The sequence below is a fragment of the Lithobates pipiens genome, unplaced genomic scaffold (assembly GCF_037356315.1).
Source record: "Lithobates pipiens isolate NorthernLeopardFrog02 unplaced genomic scaffold, aLitPip1_a1.2 Scaffold_13, whole genome shotgun sequence".
NCBI lineage: Eukaryota > Metazoa > Chordata > Amphibia > Anura > Ranidae > Lithobates > Lithobates pipiens.
This window is the reverse complement of record NW_027507718.1, coordinates 350,623,450-350,639,416: the sequence shown is the minus strand read 5'-3', so window position 1 is coordinate 350,639,416 and position 15,967 is coordinate 350,623,450. Positions and strand designations below refer to the sequence as shown.

The following is a 15,967-nucleotide window of genomic DNA, read 5'->3' as shown; positions in this document are numbered from 1 at the left end:
AGAATTCCATTCAGCAAAAGATTGAAAGCAAGTTCTCTATTTTTCGGTCGGAAAAAGTTCAGATCGGAAATTCCAATTGTCTGTACAAATGCCGATGTACAAAAATTCCTACGCATGCTCGGAAACAATTCGACACATGCTTGGAAGCATTGAACTTCATTTTCTTGGCTCGTCGTAGTGTTGTACGTCACTGCATTCTTGGCGGTCGAAATTTCAGAGAACGTTTGTGTGACCGTGTGTATGCAAGCCAAGCTTGAGCGGAATTCTGTCGGAAAAACCATTCAAGTTTTTTCCAACGGAAAATCCGCTTGTGTGTACGGGGCATCAGAGACTTTTTACAGCTGAAAAACTACTCTTCAAGCCCACTAGTTTTGGGGATTTTTTCCAGCCAGGAAACGCCCCTGCTAAAAAATGCTGATAACAGCCTATGTGTGCATGGACACATAGGATAACATGCTGGGGAAAAAAAAAAGACCTAAAGCCAAAAACAGCAGCTGTAAAAATGTCTAGTGTGCATGGGGCCTTAAACAAAATAAAGAAACTACAAATAAACTTGAGACCCTAGTTCCCTCTTACATTAGCATCCCAATCAAAGTTACATCAGGGTATCTATCAGAGTCCCTTCTTACATCAGAGGGCCAGATAAAATCTTGCAGCTGGCATATTAAATGATCTCAAACTTTGCTTCAGCCATGTAACACTTCCAAGAACATTTATATATTTTACTTCAAAGCAATCCCAGAAATGAAATAAAAACTGGATCCTGCAAAATAAGGGAGGTCATTCTTACCTCTCTTGCTGCCAGAATTCCTCTCTGTTCAATAGAAATCCTCCTCTGAGATTGCCAGGAAAGCTGACACTCCTGGGAGTATCATCCACCTGGATTCTGGCAGAACAGACAATGGGAAAGGTAAGTTTTCCCTCTACTATTTTGTAGGTATGACTGTTTTGAAAACACATCATGACAGGGTCACTTTAATTTTCCTTGCAAGCTAGAGTGAGGTGTTTCTAGGTTATCTGTACAACCAAAAAGTGATGTGATAGCTACAGTATTTTCTTTATATAAGTCTTGTATAGCATGTATTTTATTTATTTATTTCAGGTACTTATATAGCGCCGTCAATTTACGCAGCGCTTTACATATACATTGTACATTCACATGTATGTATAATATGTATGTAAAGTAATGTAACGCTAAACTCTGACTTAAAGTGAAGTTTAAACTAAACTCCCCTATCGTTTTCAGCCAAGGAAGCTGCCATCTTGGCCTCTGTTTAATCTTCAACTGCTATGGTGCTGCACATGTGATTCGTTATGACACCAGCCATTGGATGGTTTGATAGTTTGGCTGAGAGCACAGCCAATGTGCAGTTAGCATTCCCAGCATGCCTTTTTTTTAACTGTTTAAATCCATGGGTTTACTTCCACTTTAAAAACAAAAACAAAGTATGTATTTTTAGCTTAAAAAATACCTTCTATTGCTCTCCTCCAAATCTTTCTTTTTACTTCTGTGGTCTAACTTTTTATTAGAGGGTAGCTATATTTGTTCTAGATGGACCCACTGCATGTACAACTACAGCAGCCCTCTCTTGCTTATTCTTGAGATAGATTAGGAACTATGGACAGTGGGATTTGTAGTGCATGGAGGACTACATATGACATGAATTTCATGAAAAATCGATTACAGGGACATTAAGCAGTGGATATATGAATTATTATTGGAGGATAATGATATTGTTAGCATTACTTTAATTTCCCAAAAAGTCAGCAATCTACAGTATGTCTGTGTAAACTCACAAAGCTTTCTGTGATTTCCTCCAGCTCTCATTGAGATGAACATATTCTCTGAGACTGGCAGAAATCTAGAGGGAACACAGATTTTAATTTGCGAATTGTTATATTCCAGTTTTAAAGGAAGTCAAAAGAGTGTTTTTATTACTGTTTTCCTTTTGGAGATTTCGCAACAAATCTTGTCCCAATAACAAGATTGTCACCAGAACAGGAATTACCGAGGAGTAGAAGTTGACAGCAGTTCTTATTTGTCTGCTGTATCCAAAGGCAAACAAATCAATAACAAATAAAATAAAATACAATAAAAAAGGTGGTATACCCCAAGGTTCAGTGTTGGGTCAGTTCGGTCATTATGACATATTTATAAATAACCATAAGTGATATTGAGTTGAGATGAAAGGTCCAACTTCAGTTTTTAAAGATGACACCAAGCTATTAAGTGGAATAACATTTCATAGAGTTCTATCTGCTGGCGTGTGTTGACCTGCGCTGTACTGGAAAAACATACTGCACACACTACTTCACCACACAGTGTCTGCACACCACCACAACACAGTGGTGTGAAACAGCCACATCAGAGACGAGGCATCTTGCCTTGTCTTGTGGTGAGGGTACGGTGGGACTGTACTAGAATAGCCACCTGGTGCAGTCCCACTGCACCTGGTGTGAATTGACCCTGAGATTTACTAACATTTTTCCATTGGCTTCCTGGTTCCCCTGAAAGCACTAGTGGTGTAACCCCAGAAATCCAGTACCTAAGCTGAAAGATCTCATGAGATCATGCAGTATTCTGACACTGCGCATGTGCAAGATGAAGCGCTCCAGAACTAGTGTCCCCATTGAAAGATTTTCCCTCTAGATTCTAGATTGTTGATTAAGGGAATTTTCAATTACATTAGGAAATCAGGGAGGATTTTTTTACCTTACTGGAGCAAATTGGAGCTTGTTTATGAGGGTTTCTTGTCTTCCTGATTATCAATTTGGGGTATAGGGTTCAGTTACTGCAGATTTTATTGGCTAAACTTGATGTACTTGTATCTTTTTTTTTTCAACCTAACTATGTAACATTGTGTTTGTTACAGATAAAACACAAATGTCATCCAGAACACCTGACATACTGGTTATGACCTTAAATTAGTTTTGATTCATGGGGACTTTAACCACTTGCCGACCGCTGCACGCTGATATACTTCGGCACAATAGCAGAGATGGGCAAATGGGCGTACCTGTACGTCCCCTTTAATTGGCGGGGCTTGTGACCATGCCCGCAGGACCGGTGGACTCGATGTCCGCCCGTCCCCAGGTGATTGTGTCACGGAGCCACAGAATGGGGAAGTGCCTATGTAAACAAGTCATTTCCCTGTTATGCCTTGTGACATGACAGAGATCACTGCTCGCTGTCATGCAATCGCTGTCATGTGAGTTAAAGTCTATCCCCCCATGGTTAGAATCACTCCCTGGGACACACTTAACCCCTTGATCGCCCAACTAGTGGTTAACCCCTTCCCTGCCAGTGTCATTTATACAGTAATCAGTGCATAAATGACAATAGTCCCAAAATAGTGTCAAAAGTGTCCGCCATAATGTCACAGTCAAGGTAAAAATCGCAGATCGCCGCCATTACTAATAAAAAAAAAGAATAATAAAAATGCCATAAAACTATCTCCTATTTTGTAGATGCTATAACTTTTGTGCAAACAAATCAATATACACTTATTGCGATTTTTTTTTTTTTTACCAAAAATATGTAGAAGAATACATATCGGCCTAAACTGAGGAAAAAAAATGTTTTTTTTTATAAATGTTTGGGGAATATTTATTATAGCAAAAAGTAAAAAATATAGCTTTTTTTCAAAATTGTTGCTCTTTTTATGTTTATAGCACAAAAAATAAAAACTGCAGAAGTGATCAAATACAACCAAAAGAAAGCTCTATTTGTGGGAAAAAAAGGATGTCAATTTTGTTTGGGTGCATCATTGCACTACCACGCAATTTTCAGTTAAAGCAACACAGTGCCGAATCGCAAAAGGTGCTCTGGTCAGGAAGGGGGTAAAATCTTCCTGGGCTGAAGAGGTTAATATATGTAGAAGCATCCTATATGAGAATTATTTTGAGCTTTATTTCAGAGATTTAGGGACTACTTTATATCTGCCATGCAGGGTCAAGCATTGTTATTGTCTGGGCTTTACCACTCTCCTCTCTCACTAGCTGGTGCAGCGCTATTCACCAATAACTCTTCCTCCACTGCGGGATGTGCTCTATGTGACAATGGTATATGATTGACAATAGCACTGTCCAATCAGGAGCCTTCATCTTGCAGAGCTCATCCCAAAATTAAAAGAATAAGTATTGTTGAGTAGCACTGCTCTGGCCAGCGAAAGATAGGAGTTCATTTCAGAGAGGAAAAGAGCAGCCACACATAGTATATAACCAGATCTGTGGATTTCAAGAATGCTGTGCAGATTGAGCCATGGGTCACCCATTTATTAACCAGTTCCATCACAGTGACAGCTGGCATTGGGCAACCCTCCCACAGTGGCAAATCCCCCAAAAATCCAATCCTAATTACAAGCTTTGTTCCACGTTGTGTTTACAGTGTTCTGCATACAGAGTGCTACTGTGAAGAGTTTTGTAGCAGAAGCAAGTCCAAAAACTGAGCTCCTGGGTGTAGTGCCACCTGTAGTGACACCTGGCAGTTCCAGTGCTATAGTCTTCCATATCCCCTGTCACTGATTACAGTCGAGAACACATCAGGCCAGCCCACAGGCTGCTTCTCGGGCACCAGGGCAATAGAAGCATGATTAATTTATAGAGCTGTGCTTCCCTCCCTTAGTATGCGTGTTTCAGAGCAGGGTAGAAGGCTGGCTACCATTAAACAAGCATTGATCCTCTTGAGGCATTCTGCCCATTTCATGTAATTCTAACTTGTCGTTTATATGCCCCACCTAGGGAATGCGTCTTCACACAGGCTGGGCACATAACACTTTAACATGCATTCATATATAGCTACTACAGAAATGTGGTCCTCAGCGGTTCTATAAGAATAATTTCATGCTGCCCTTTTTTATATGATACATGTGTCAAGTAAAAGTAATCAATGATGCCTTGTTTAAATCAAGACAACCTATTTAAATCAACAGCAAAGATATTAAGTCAACCAAGGGCCATCGAATCCATCCTTTTTAGGCAGACTGGGCAATTCTCTTATGTCTAGTGGTTACCTAATACCTTTCCCATTCGCCAAATTAATAAATTGCTCTGGCGCTAGTGTGTCCTGGGAGTGGGTGCATCATGCTTGAATGAACAGCCACCCTCTGAAGTCTATCTTGAAAATGATCCTACAATGCCCAATATTGGCAAGCAATGCAGTTGATTAAAAAGAAGTTGAGAGAATATGGTATGGTATCAATATGGTAATTAATATGGTATGGTATCAGAATAAACATATTTTCTAATATATAAATATATTTTTTTAATAGAAACGAGAACCCTCATTGTGCATGTAATAAAAGTTACCTTGCATCAACTCAAGAAAAATGAATAGCAGGATACCGTGGTGCAGAGATTAAAACAAACATGGGCAGAGATCTTTTGTCCAGTCAAGTAAGAGATCTGCCATTGTATGGTCACATTGATAGTGTTAAATGCAGCAACTGCTGGCAAAATATCCCAAAGATTCTTCAAATAGATGGAACCTGGTTGTTGTTTGTTATAGGGCTTCAGACAGAGGATGAGGGAATGTTTGTGGTTGCGGTAGACTGCCTCATCATTTAGGAAATAGCCTTGTTCTCCCTGGCTTAAAACCCTATATTTAGCAGTAGCATCATACTTTTATGTTCTCCAAGCTAAACATAGCTATACCAGGGTGGAGCCCAGGATGTGCATCAGTCACTTTCCCGACACATAGTTTAATGTGGGAATGTGGTAGTCTAAGTCTAAATCTGATTCATTCTCTCAAAACGAATTCATAGTATCTCTGTGTTCAGCTGCATTTGCAGTATATGATGATGCTTTTACTGTGTTTCTTTAGCAGATTGTAAGGTTATTTTGTATTTAAATGGCTTACATACTTAAAATAAAAGTGACTTTTAAATTGTATTTCTACTTGTGTAGCCAAAGTTAGATAACACCTACTTTACATTTGTTACATGTTCTCATTCACATAGCAAAGCTTAAAAATATGAAAACAATTGCAGCTCGCCTTTTTATATGCTCTTTTCTGGAACTTCCAGCAGGATAAAATCCTGTTTAGCTATACTTGTTTTGAGGGTGCTGGGAAGCTGAGAGGCTAGACTTCTCCATTGTATATTCATGAGTAAGGATAAGTAAGGTGTTCGCCCATTCGGCGAATATGAACATTATAGGGCAATCGTGGCAAATTTGAGCGCCATGGAACGCACCATAATGCACTGTGAGATCGCAGTGCATTGACGTCTGATGATTGGCCAAAGCATGCACCTGACCTGCATGCTTTGGCCAATTCGCAGCACGCTCTGCTGTGAGAGCCATGATTGGCCAAATGCCCCATACCCATTCACATGGGGGGTGGGATCTGGGGGCCCCCTTCTTAAATGGGGCTTCCATATTCCGATGAGAATTCCCGCCTGCAGACCCCCACAACCAATGGCCAGGGTTGTGGGGACAAGGCCCTTGTCCCCATCAACATGGGGACAAGGTGCTTTGGAGGGACCCCAAAGCACCCTCCCCATATTGAGGGGGGCAGCCTGGTATGGTTCAGGAGGGGGGCTCTCGCTCCCCCCATCCTGGCCTGCCAGGCTGCTTGCTTGGATAAGGGTCCAGTATGGATTTTGGGGGACCCCCAAGCCAATTTTTTTTTACATTTTGGTGTGGAGTTCACCTTAAAAACCATACCAGACCTGAAGAGCCTGTTATGGATTTTAGGTGGGACCCCAAACAGTTTTTTTATTTTTTATTTTATTTTGGTGTGGAGTTCCCCTTAAAATCCATGCCAGACCCGAAGGGCCTGGTATGGACTGGGGAGGGGGGGGGGGCGACCCACGCCAATTTTTTTCATTGATATTTATCTATATTGCCGGCAGCTGGCAACACATTACAGCCACAAGCAATTTTAAATTAAATGTTTTCCTTTAGAAATGTCCTATTGCTGTGGCACTGTAAAACACATCAGACAGAGGCTCCACTTTACAGGCAGACTAAGGGGACCACCCCCCCCCCCCCCCCGGCACAATATTTAAAGGAATATTTAATGTTTTATTGTTTCACTTTAAGCATTATTTAAATCATTGCTCCTGAAAAAACTGATGTTTTAAAAACTTTTTTTTTGCATTGATACATGTCCCCTGGGGCAGTACTCAGGTCCCCATATACCCTTTATGGCAATAGCTTACATATAAGCACTTTGAACACTTTTGATTTTTCATGTTCGTTTCCCATAGAGTTTAATAGGGTTAGCATGTTCGCACAAATTTTTTGCCTGTTTGCATGTTCTGGTGCGAACCAAACCGGGGGGGTGTTTTTCGGCCCGTCCCCATTCATGAGAACTGGACTCAGCTAGTTCCGAGCCCAGCTATTGGTATACAGTACATTTTAGTTATTTTTTCTTAATCTCTTAAACTCTTAACTGCCTTTCAGGTTTACACTCGTTTTGACAAAAACTGCTGTGGCTTCAGACCTCGAAAAGAAGATACCTGTGTCCAACAAGGCCTACATTTAAAGTGTGATGACCCCCAGAACGTTGACCTAACACACATCGTACAAAGGAAACAAGACCCTCGGCACTTGGTCTTCATTAAAAATAAAGGATATTTTGACAGGAGTGAAGATAATTTGAATTTCAAGATACTTGAAGGAATTAAAGAGTAAGCATCTCATGCATAGATAATGAAAACTGTTCATTTATTATCTTTAATAATTCGCTCATCTTCTTGTCCCCAGTTTGTTCCCTTGACCCTTTTTCCTTAGTTGCAAACCTCTACCTTCACTACTGAATTTATTTCGCACTTTCCTGCCAAGATACACCTGTCTCTCAGGGTGTGATAGATACTCTGTTCTGCCAGCTTTGATTGACAGCTGCATTAACTAAACAGTATGTATGTATATGTATGTGTATATATATATATATATATATATATATATATAATATGTAATAACTAAAAGCCGGCCCCCTATATGTTATAACTAGGGATGCACCGAATGGGTTTTTTGGTGCCGAAAACCGATACCGAAACTCAAAAATACACTAGGCCGAAAACCGAAACCGATACCAAAACAGCACCGATACCGAAAATGACTGTTTTCAAAAAATATTTTTATACAGGAGATGGTCAGAGACTGGGGACATGGTACAGGAGGTGGTCAGAGACTGGGGACATGGTACAGGAGGTGGTCAGAGGCTGGGGACATGGTACAGGAGGTGGTCAGAGGCTGGGGACATGGTACAGGAGGTGGTCAGAGGCTGGGGACATGGTACAGGAGGTGGTCAGAGGCTGGGGACATGGTACAGGAGGTGGTCAGAGGCTGGAGACATGGTACAGAAGGTGGTCAGATGCTGGAGACATGGTACAGGAGGTGGTCAGAGGCTGGGAACATGGTACAGGAGGTGGTCAGAGGCTGGGGACATGGTACAGGAGGTGGTCAGAGGCTGGGGACATGGTACAGGAGGTGGTCAGAGGCTGGGGACATGGTACAGGAGGTGGTCAGAGGCTGGGGACATGGTACAGGAGGTGGTCAGAGGCTGGGGACATGGTACAGGAGGTGGTCAGAGGCTGGGGACATGGTACAGGAGGTGGTCAGAGGCTGGGGACATGGTACAGGAGGTGGTCAGAGGCTGGGGACACGGTACAGGAGGTGGTCAGAGGCTGGGGACATGGTACAGGAGGTGGTCAGAGGCTGGGGACACGGTACAGGAGGTGGTCAGAGGCTGGGGACACGGTACAGGAGGTGGTCAGAGGCTGGGGACATGGTACAGGAGGTGGTCAGAGGCTGGGGACATGGTACAGGAGGTGGTCAGAGGCTGGGGACACGGTACAGGAGGTGGTCAGAGGCTGGGGACACGGTACAGGAGGTGGTCAGAGGCTGGGGACACGGTACAGGAGGTGGTCAGAGGCTGGGGACACGGTACAGGAGGTGGTCAGAGGCTGGGGACACGGTACAGGAGGTGGTCAGAGGCTGGGGACACGGTACAGGCGGTGGTCAGAGGCTGGGGACATGGTACAGGAGGTGGTCAGAGACTGGCGACACGGTACAGGAGGTGGTCAGAGACTGGCGACACGGTACAGGAGGTGGTCAGAGACTGGCGACACGGTACAGGAGGTGGTCAGAGACTGGCGACCTGATAAGAGATAAGTGCAGCCAGTGTTGCCCCCTGTGATGCAGCCAGTGTGTGTTGCCCCCTGTGATGCAGCCAGTGTGTGTTGCCCCCTGTGATGCAGCCAGTGTGTGTTGCCCCCTGTGATGCAGCCAGTGTGTGTTGCCCCCTGTGATGCAGCCAGCGATGCCCCTCTGCAGTGAAGAGAGCCGTCTGGTTGAATAGAGCGCCGGGAACATCACAGCTTTAATTTCAATAGCTGTGTGTTCCCCGTCGCGCGCCGTCACACACAGCCCCTCCCCCTTGTCCAGGCACTTTGATAGACAGATCACCCATCCAATCTGGACGGGTGATCTGTCTATCAAAGTTCCCCGGACAAGGGGGAGGGGCTGTGTGTGACGGCGCGCAACGGGGAACACACAGCTATTGAAATTAAAGCTGTGATGTTCCCGGCGCTCTATTCAACCAGACGGCTCTCTTCACTGCAGAGGGGCATCGCTGGCTGCATCAGTCCTGCGCTATTCACCCCCATCATGGGAGGCACCAGGGGCGGGGCGGGGGCGGAGTTCCGCCCAGGCCCCGCCCCATTTTCGGCTCAATTATCGGCCGTTTTTTCCTTTCGGTAAAATGCCGAAAAGGGCATTTTCGGCCGATATGTTTCGGCGGCCGAAATTTCGGTGCATCCCTAGTTATAACCTTTCCCACCTCACCACTTACTTGATTCGTTTTCACATGAGATGTCACTATCCTCTGTTAGATTTTTTGCTTCAATTGAAATATTTCTGCTTTCAGCAGCTAATGGTAGATTCATCCAGAATATTCAAAATCCTCAAAGTCTCTCCAATTAGCCAACAAATGCAGGTTTTACCAATATTCATACTGGTGTTCTTCCTGCAGCACTCCTGCAGTCAGAAGTGACATCCAGGCTGTGTCCCAGTGACTCAGGGCTCTGTTTTTCGGGTCAGGGGATTCCTTGTTGAGTTATCTGGAACAGAGCTATGGCAGAGTTCCCCCATTTCCATTCTCTGTAGATTCACCTGTTGTGAGTTACTAATGGAAGTCTTGGCTGTGTTTGGTAATTTTTTTTTTTTCTTTTTTTTTTCTTTTTACTATAGCAGATGTAGCTGGCTGGACACTGTGTATGGAGGACAAAAATTATTATCCTTGTCTTGCCTTTACTTCTCCTTGAGCTTAACAAGTTGGGCAGTATTTTCTGTATGTGCTGTATGTCCTCATTTTTATTTTGTCCTGGGTCTGTGTGTATGTGTTTGCAGCCAAGCACTGTTATGCTCAACCCACTATTTGACATTTGCTCTGGCCAAAACTTTATTGCACTGCATGGTAAGGGCCTAGTGTGTGTGCAATTTCTAGCATCCTTGCATCACAGTGTTTTTAAATTATGTTAGGTTCACCTAGTGTTTTAAGCCTAGCCACCTGGTGCTGTCAACCACATTTGGCACAGTGTTTATGCACTCACTGGAATTCCATTGCTGAAACCTGTACTGGATGTTTTTAAATGTTTTGGAGATGATCTGTGTGCTTGCTAATAGAAAAAACACATGCCTCATTTACAAGCTCTAATATGGCTCAATTTCAGCACAATGTGCTTTGAGTTTTTTATGACCGCAAATTATTAGCTGTATATTATATACGCAGATTCACTTTAGAAACATGAAGGGAAAAATTGTGCCTTTTTGCTACTTACAAATCACATTTGGAATCGTCATTGGTGATCATTTCTTATCTACCCTTCTTCTTCCTCAGGTCAGGTGCTCATTCCAATTCCTTTCTTCAAATGGAGGTATTTTCTTTTGTTTTGTTGGATTTATAGCTTTCCTGATCACAGAAGCTTAAAATGCCCACCAGCACCTTCCCCGGTGGAATCTGCTGCAGAAATGCCTAATATTCCAATTTCTGTCAGTGATCATGGATCTGTCAGGATTTCTGTTGGATGAGATGTCCTTCTCTTCCCTAGAGGAGAAGTCCCCAACAGCTGAATTTTAGTCAAAAGTTATTTGTTCCACTTTGGAATTTTGAGAGTTCCACCATTCCTTCCCCTACCACAATGCTTGGGCTTGGTTTTCATAGACTTAAAGGTTCCACTAAAGGTTTTCTTATAGAAGGCACTCTGTTTTTCAAGGACCATTATGACAAAAAGTTGGAAGCAATGTCTCAATCAATTTATTCATTGGTGGCATCTGACCTTTGACCCATGTTCCCCTCTGCACTAATTTCCCAGACTTTGGCTGAGTGGTCTAAATTACAAAACAGCGACCTGGTGACAGCTAGTGTTGACACTCAGCTTGTCATTTGCTTTGTCTGATGACTGTTGAGTAGGGATGAGCAAACAGTTTGGCTCGAGCATAAGTTCGGGCCGAACTTTCGTTGTTCGGATGTACTGCGAAAATTCGAAAATACTGTTAAAGTCTATGGGACACTAACATGAAAAATCAAAAGTGTTCATTTTAAAAGCTTATATGCAAGTTATTGTCATAAAAAGTGTTTGTGGACCTGGGTCCTGCCCCAGGGGTCATCAATGCAAATTTTCTTTTAAAAACAGCTGTTTTTTTCGTGAGCAGTGATTTTTTGCTTAATGCTTAAAGTGAAACAATAAAAATGAAATATTCCTTTAAATATCGTGCCTGGGGGGTGTCTTTAGTATGCTTGTAAAGTAGCGCAGTTTCCCATGTTTAGAACAGTACCACAGAAAATTACATTTCTAAAAGAAAAATTGTCATTTAAAACTGCTTGCGGCTGTAATGAATTTTCCGGTCTCGGCAATATAGATAAAACTCATTGAAAAAAAGAGCATGGGATCCCACCCCCCAGTCCATTACCAGGCCCATTGGGTCTGGTATGAATATTAAGGGAAACCCCAAACCAAAATTAAAAAAATTGTGTTGGGGCCCCCCTAAAATCCATACCAGGCCCTTCGGGTCTGATATGGAAATTAAGGGGAACCTGGCACCAATTTTTTTTAAATGGCGTAGGGGTTCCCCAAAAAACCTGGCCGCAGGAAAAGAGGGGGAATGATAGAGCACCCCCCCTCCTGCCATCAACATGGGGAGGGTGCTTTGGGGTAGCAAACGGCCTCATCCCCATAACCCTTGCCCAGTGGTTGTGGGGGTCTGCGGGCAAGGAGGTTATCGAAATCTGGAAGCCCCCTTTAACAAGGGGACCCCCAGATTCCACCCCCCCGTGTGAAATGGTAATGGGTACATTGTACCCATACCATTTCACAAAAAATGTGTCAAAATGTTAAAAAAACAAGACACAGCTTGGAACAAGTCCTTTATTAAAAATGTCCCACAATGTCCATTCATCTTCTTCCATCGCTCTGCCGACGGCTACCCCAAAACACCCTCCCCATGTTTAAGGCATGTGGCCTGGTATGGTTCAGGAGGGGGGGGGGGGGCGCTCTTTCACAACCATTTTCCTGTAGCCTGCCAGGTTGCGTGCTCGGAAACTGTGCTAGTTTACAGGCATACTATAGACACCCCCCCCCCCCCGGCATTATATTTAAAGGAATATTTCATTTTTATTGTTTCGCTTTAAGCATTAGAAAAATCACTACTCTCAAAAAGATGGCCATTTGAAAAAAAATAAAAATTGCATTAATACATGTCCCTTGGGGCAGGACCCGGGTCCCCAAACATTTTTATATGCAATAACTTGCATATAAGTCTTTAAAATTAGCACTTTTGATTATTCATGTTTGTGTCCCATAGACTTTAACAGTGTTGTGTGTTCTGCCTGTTTTTCCCTGTTCGGTATGTTCTGGTGCGAACCGAACAAGGGGGTGTTCGGCCCATCTCTACTTTTGAGTGAGTTGATCTTTTGTACAATGTAGCACTGGATGCTAGCCATTTTATGTCTCCCAAAGGGTAACTTTTTGATCTGTCCAGATTTGCATGCATAGTGTGTAAAGAATTTGAAATTACTACCTTTCATGGAAGAGTTTTTTTTTGGCACTGCATTAGAAAAAATCATTAAAAGGTGACCGGGGATTAATTTTCTCATCTACCTCTGCTACACCAGGTTTAGAATCAATAACACAGGTCAGTGCCTTCTCTTGCATTAAAACGCTCCATTATTTTCTCCAAGTCAGGTTCCACTTTTCAGAACCACCAGGCTTCTTTCACTTCCCTGGGCTCTGAGACTTCTAAGCCTTCTTGACAGACTAAAAACTCAAAGCCTGCAAATAAATCCACCTGAGCATAAAAATCCACCCCCATCAGATCCATCACAGGTGTCGGGATGTCTGATGGCCTTTGCAGATGTTTGGGAGGTTTCCATAATTGACGTTTGGGTGCAGTAGGTTGTTACCACTGGTTACAAAACAGAGTTTCAGCTTCTTTCTCCACCTCAGTTTTTTTCTTTGTGTTCTTTCATGACACGTCAGCAATGTTGATTAGACTTTCTTTTAGCCACTCAGAAATCATTGAGTTATTGTTGTCTTTCCTTCAGATTTCAAGGTTTTTAATCAAGCAGGATTACAGTTCCAAAACTCAAATGAGGCCTTTGCTCTGTCTTAGATTTATAGACACTGAATAATTTTGTTTGTCCTGAAAGGTTTTGAATGAAATCTATTTGGTCAGTAATTGCCTCCCTCATTCTTGAGACTTCTTAGCATCCATGGTCATGAGAAAAACATATTAACAGTCATTTTCCCATCTTTTTTAGGTCACTAGTTATTTCTAGCTTTGCTATGGGAAAAAAAAAACACTACCAATTTGTGGTTCTTCCTTGCCTTACCTTGACCCCAAGAGTATTCACCAAATAGTTCTGGGTCTTCTTCATGCTATATGTCTTCCTGTCATCGGATCACTATATTGTAAACTGCTTCATGAACAGACCTCTCTGACTTTGGAATCCAATGTGTCACTAATACAGCAGGCCTTGGATGACTTTCGATGGATCTTGAATATCAAGATGTCATCTCTGGTTCCATCACATTGTTAGTTGTGCTTGGGCTTTTTCCCGGATACTTTTCAGGATAAGATTTTCCTACTCCAGACATTTCCTTGAATGAGATAACCTTTCTTATGGCAAGATGGGTCTCTAAGTTATCAGCAATGTCCTGTAAAAGGGCTTTATACAAACACAAGTTTTTTTTGGAAACAAGGACCTCCTTTTTGCATGGAGGTCTCTGCTTTTCAGTTTAAAGAGCATAGTGTGTTACTTTTGTTTTGTTCAGGTCCAGTTCATGCCAGAGAGATTTCTCTCTATGGTCTGGTAAGGACTGTTGAGTTTTGCCTCTCTGCTCCTGTTTTTTTTTTTTTTTTAGGCAAATGGATTCCCTGTTTATTATTCCAGAAGGTCTTCCAAAAGGTTCTTTGGCTTTGAGGTCCCTAATTTATCAGTAAATTGTACAGGTTTTTGTGCAGGCCTAGGCATGATAAAGTGCTTCCTTTGTCCATTAAAGCCCACTCCAATAAAGGGGGCTTTTATCATTAGGCCCCTGTCTCTCAGACTGCTTTTGGATGTCCCTACATTGCTTGGTTATCATCAAGGTGTTTCCCTCAGTGAAGGATAGAGAAATAGAATTTACTCACTGTAAAACCCTTTTCCTTCCATTCCACTCCATTGATTAACATTGAGTACCACAGTTCCATCCCCTTATTTGTTATTGTTCTCTATTTGAACAGTTTGCTACAGCTGGCAAGATGTGAGGTAAGAGGGGTTATAAAGGGGGTTGGCATTCAATTTCCACATGCATTAGACAATATAACCTTACCTCTTCAAGCAAAAATCCAAATTCTGACCTTTTACTACTTACTACTTACTAAAGAAAAGCTTTTTAAGTTCAGTTGGTTTCACTGTTGGTGAGTCCCCCACTCATTTCCTTTCTGATAAAACAATGCCAGGTGAAGGAAAATCTCTCTAACAAAGGCCTGGATATGAGTAAAAACCTGGCAGGGGCCCTAACCATTCCCTGCTCTACCCAAAAGTTAGAAAAAAAAGATTTTTCTTGACATACAGTTTAATAAACAGATCAAGAGCCCTAAACATAAGGCCTTAGTCCTTAAAGGGACATTTTTATATCACAAAGAAAGATATTCCCATATGCATTTTATTATGTCTATTTTAAAAAAAAGCAATGTTTAGAATGTTTAATAAAAACATTAATATACTAAACTTTTTGTTTAACCATTTTCTCCAGGTTCCCTGAATCTGCAGTTTCTGTGTTAAAAAGTCAGAAACTCCGTGAAAGACTCCTTCAGTCGTTTTTTCTGGACAAGGTTTTCTGGGAAAGTCAAAGAGGACGACAAGGCATTGAAAAACTTATTGATGTAATAGAAAGAAGGGCTAAAATCCTGCTGACTTACATCAATGCCCACGGAATTAAGGTCATACCAATGAATGATTAAATTTACGAATCACCTCAAAGAACTAAGCAAGTGAAAGTAGAATTGTTACGCCACATTTACTTTAAACGGCACAAAACTCAAACATATGTGTAAAGCCAATTTATAATGGGAAGTATAGTCTTCTAATAGTAAGTGTGGAGTAATAGTGTATTGCACTATCATTACTAAATTTACGGTCAACAATTGAATGTCCTTCATGTTTGGACTGCATAAAAGAATGTTGGTGAGATAAACTGGTCCTAAAGATTGATGTGAGTATTTATCCACTGACATTGGTGTATGTTTCAGTTTATATGAAGCATCATTATAGAATTAATTAGTATTCTATAATCTGTATTTTGGTGCTAAAATGATGAAATGGTGGTTTATGGAAAAGTACGTTTTCCTTGAAATCATGGCTTTGGAATATATAATGTAGATTCCAGTTTCTTATTTTTATGTTTTTAAAAATATATAGTAATTTACAATGCGCATTGCGCCAGAGGCACTTAAAGTAGAACTATGGTCTCCCATTTCC

At 42.0% G+C, this 15,967-nt stretch overlaps 1 protein-coding gene across 1 annotated transcript in view; it reads left to right on the top strand.

The window, feature by feature from the left end:
- GASK1B (golgi associated kinase 1B) overlaps positions 1-15,698 on the top strand; it is a 58,804-nt gene extending 43,106 nt beyond the window's left edge. Inside the window, exons 3-4 of the mRNA XM_077477118.1 lie at positions 7,405-7,631; positions 15,243-15,698. Coding sequence (XP_077333244.1) covers positions 7,405-7,631; positions 15,243-15,450 — 435 coding nt within the window. The 3' untranslated portion in view covers positions 15,451-15,698. The remainder of the gene's footprint in view (positions 1-7,404; positions 7,632-15,242) is intronic.
- Positions 15,699-15,967: the final 269 nt, after the last annotated feature.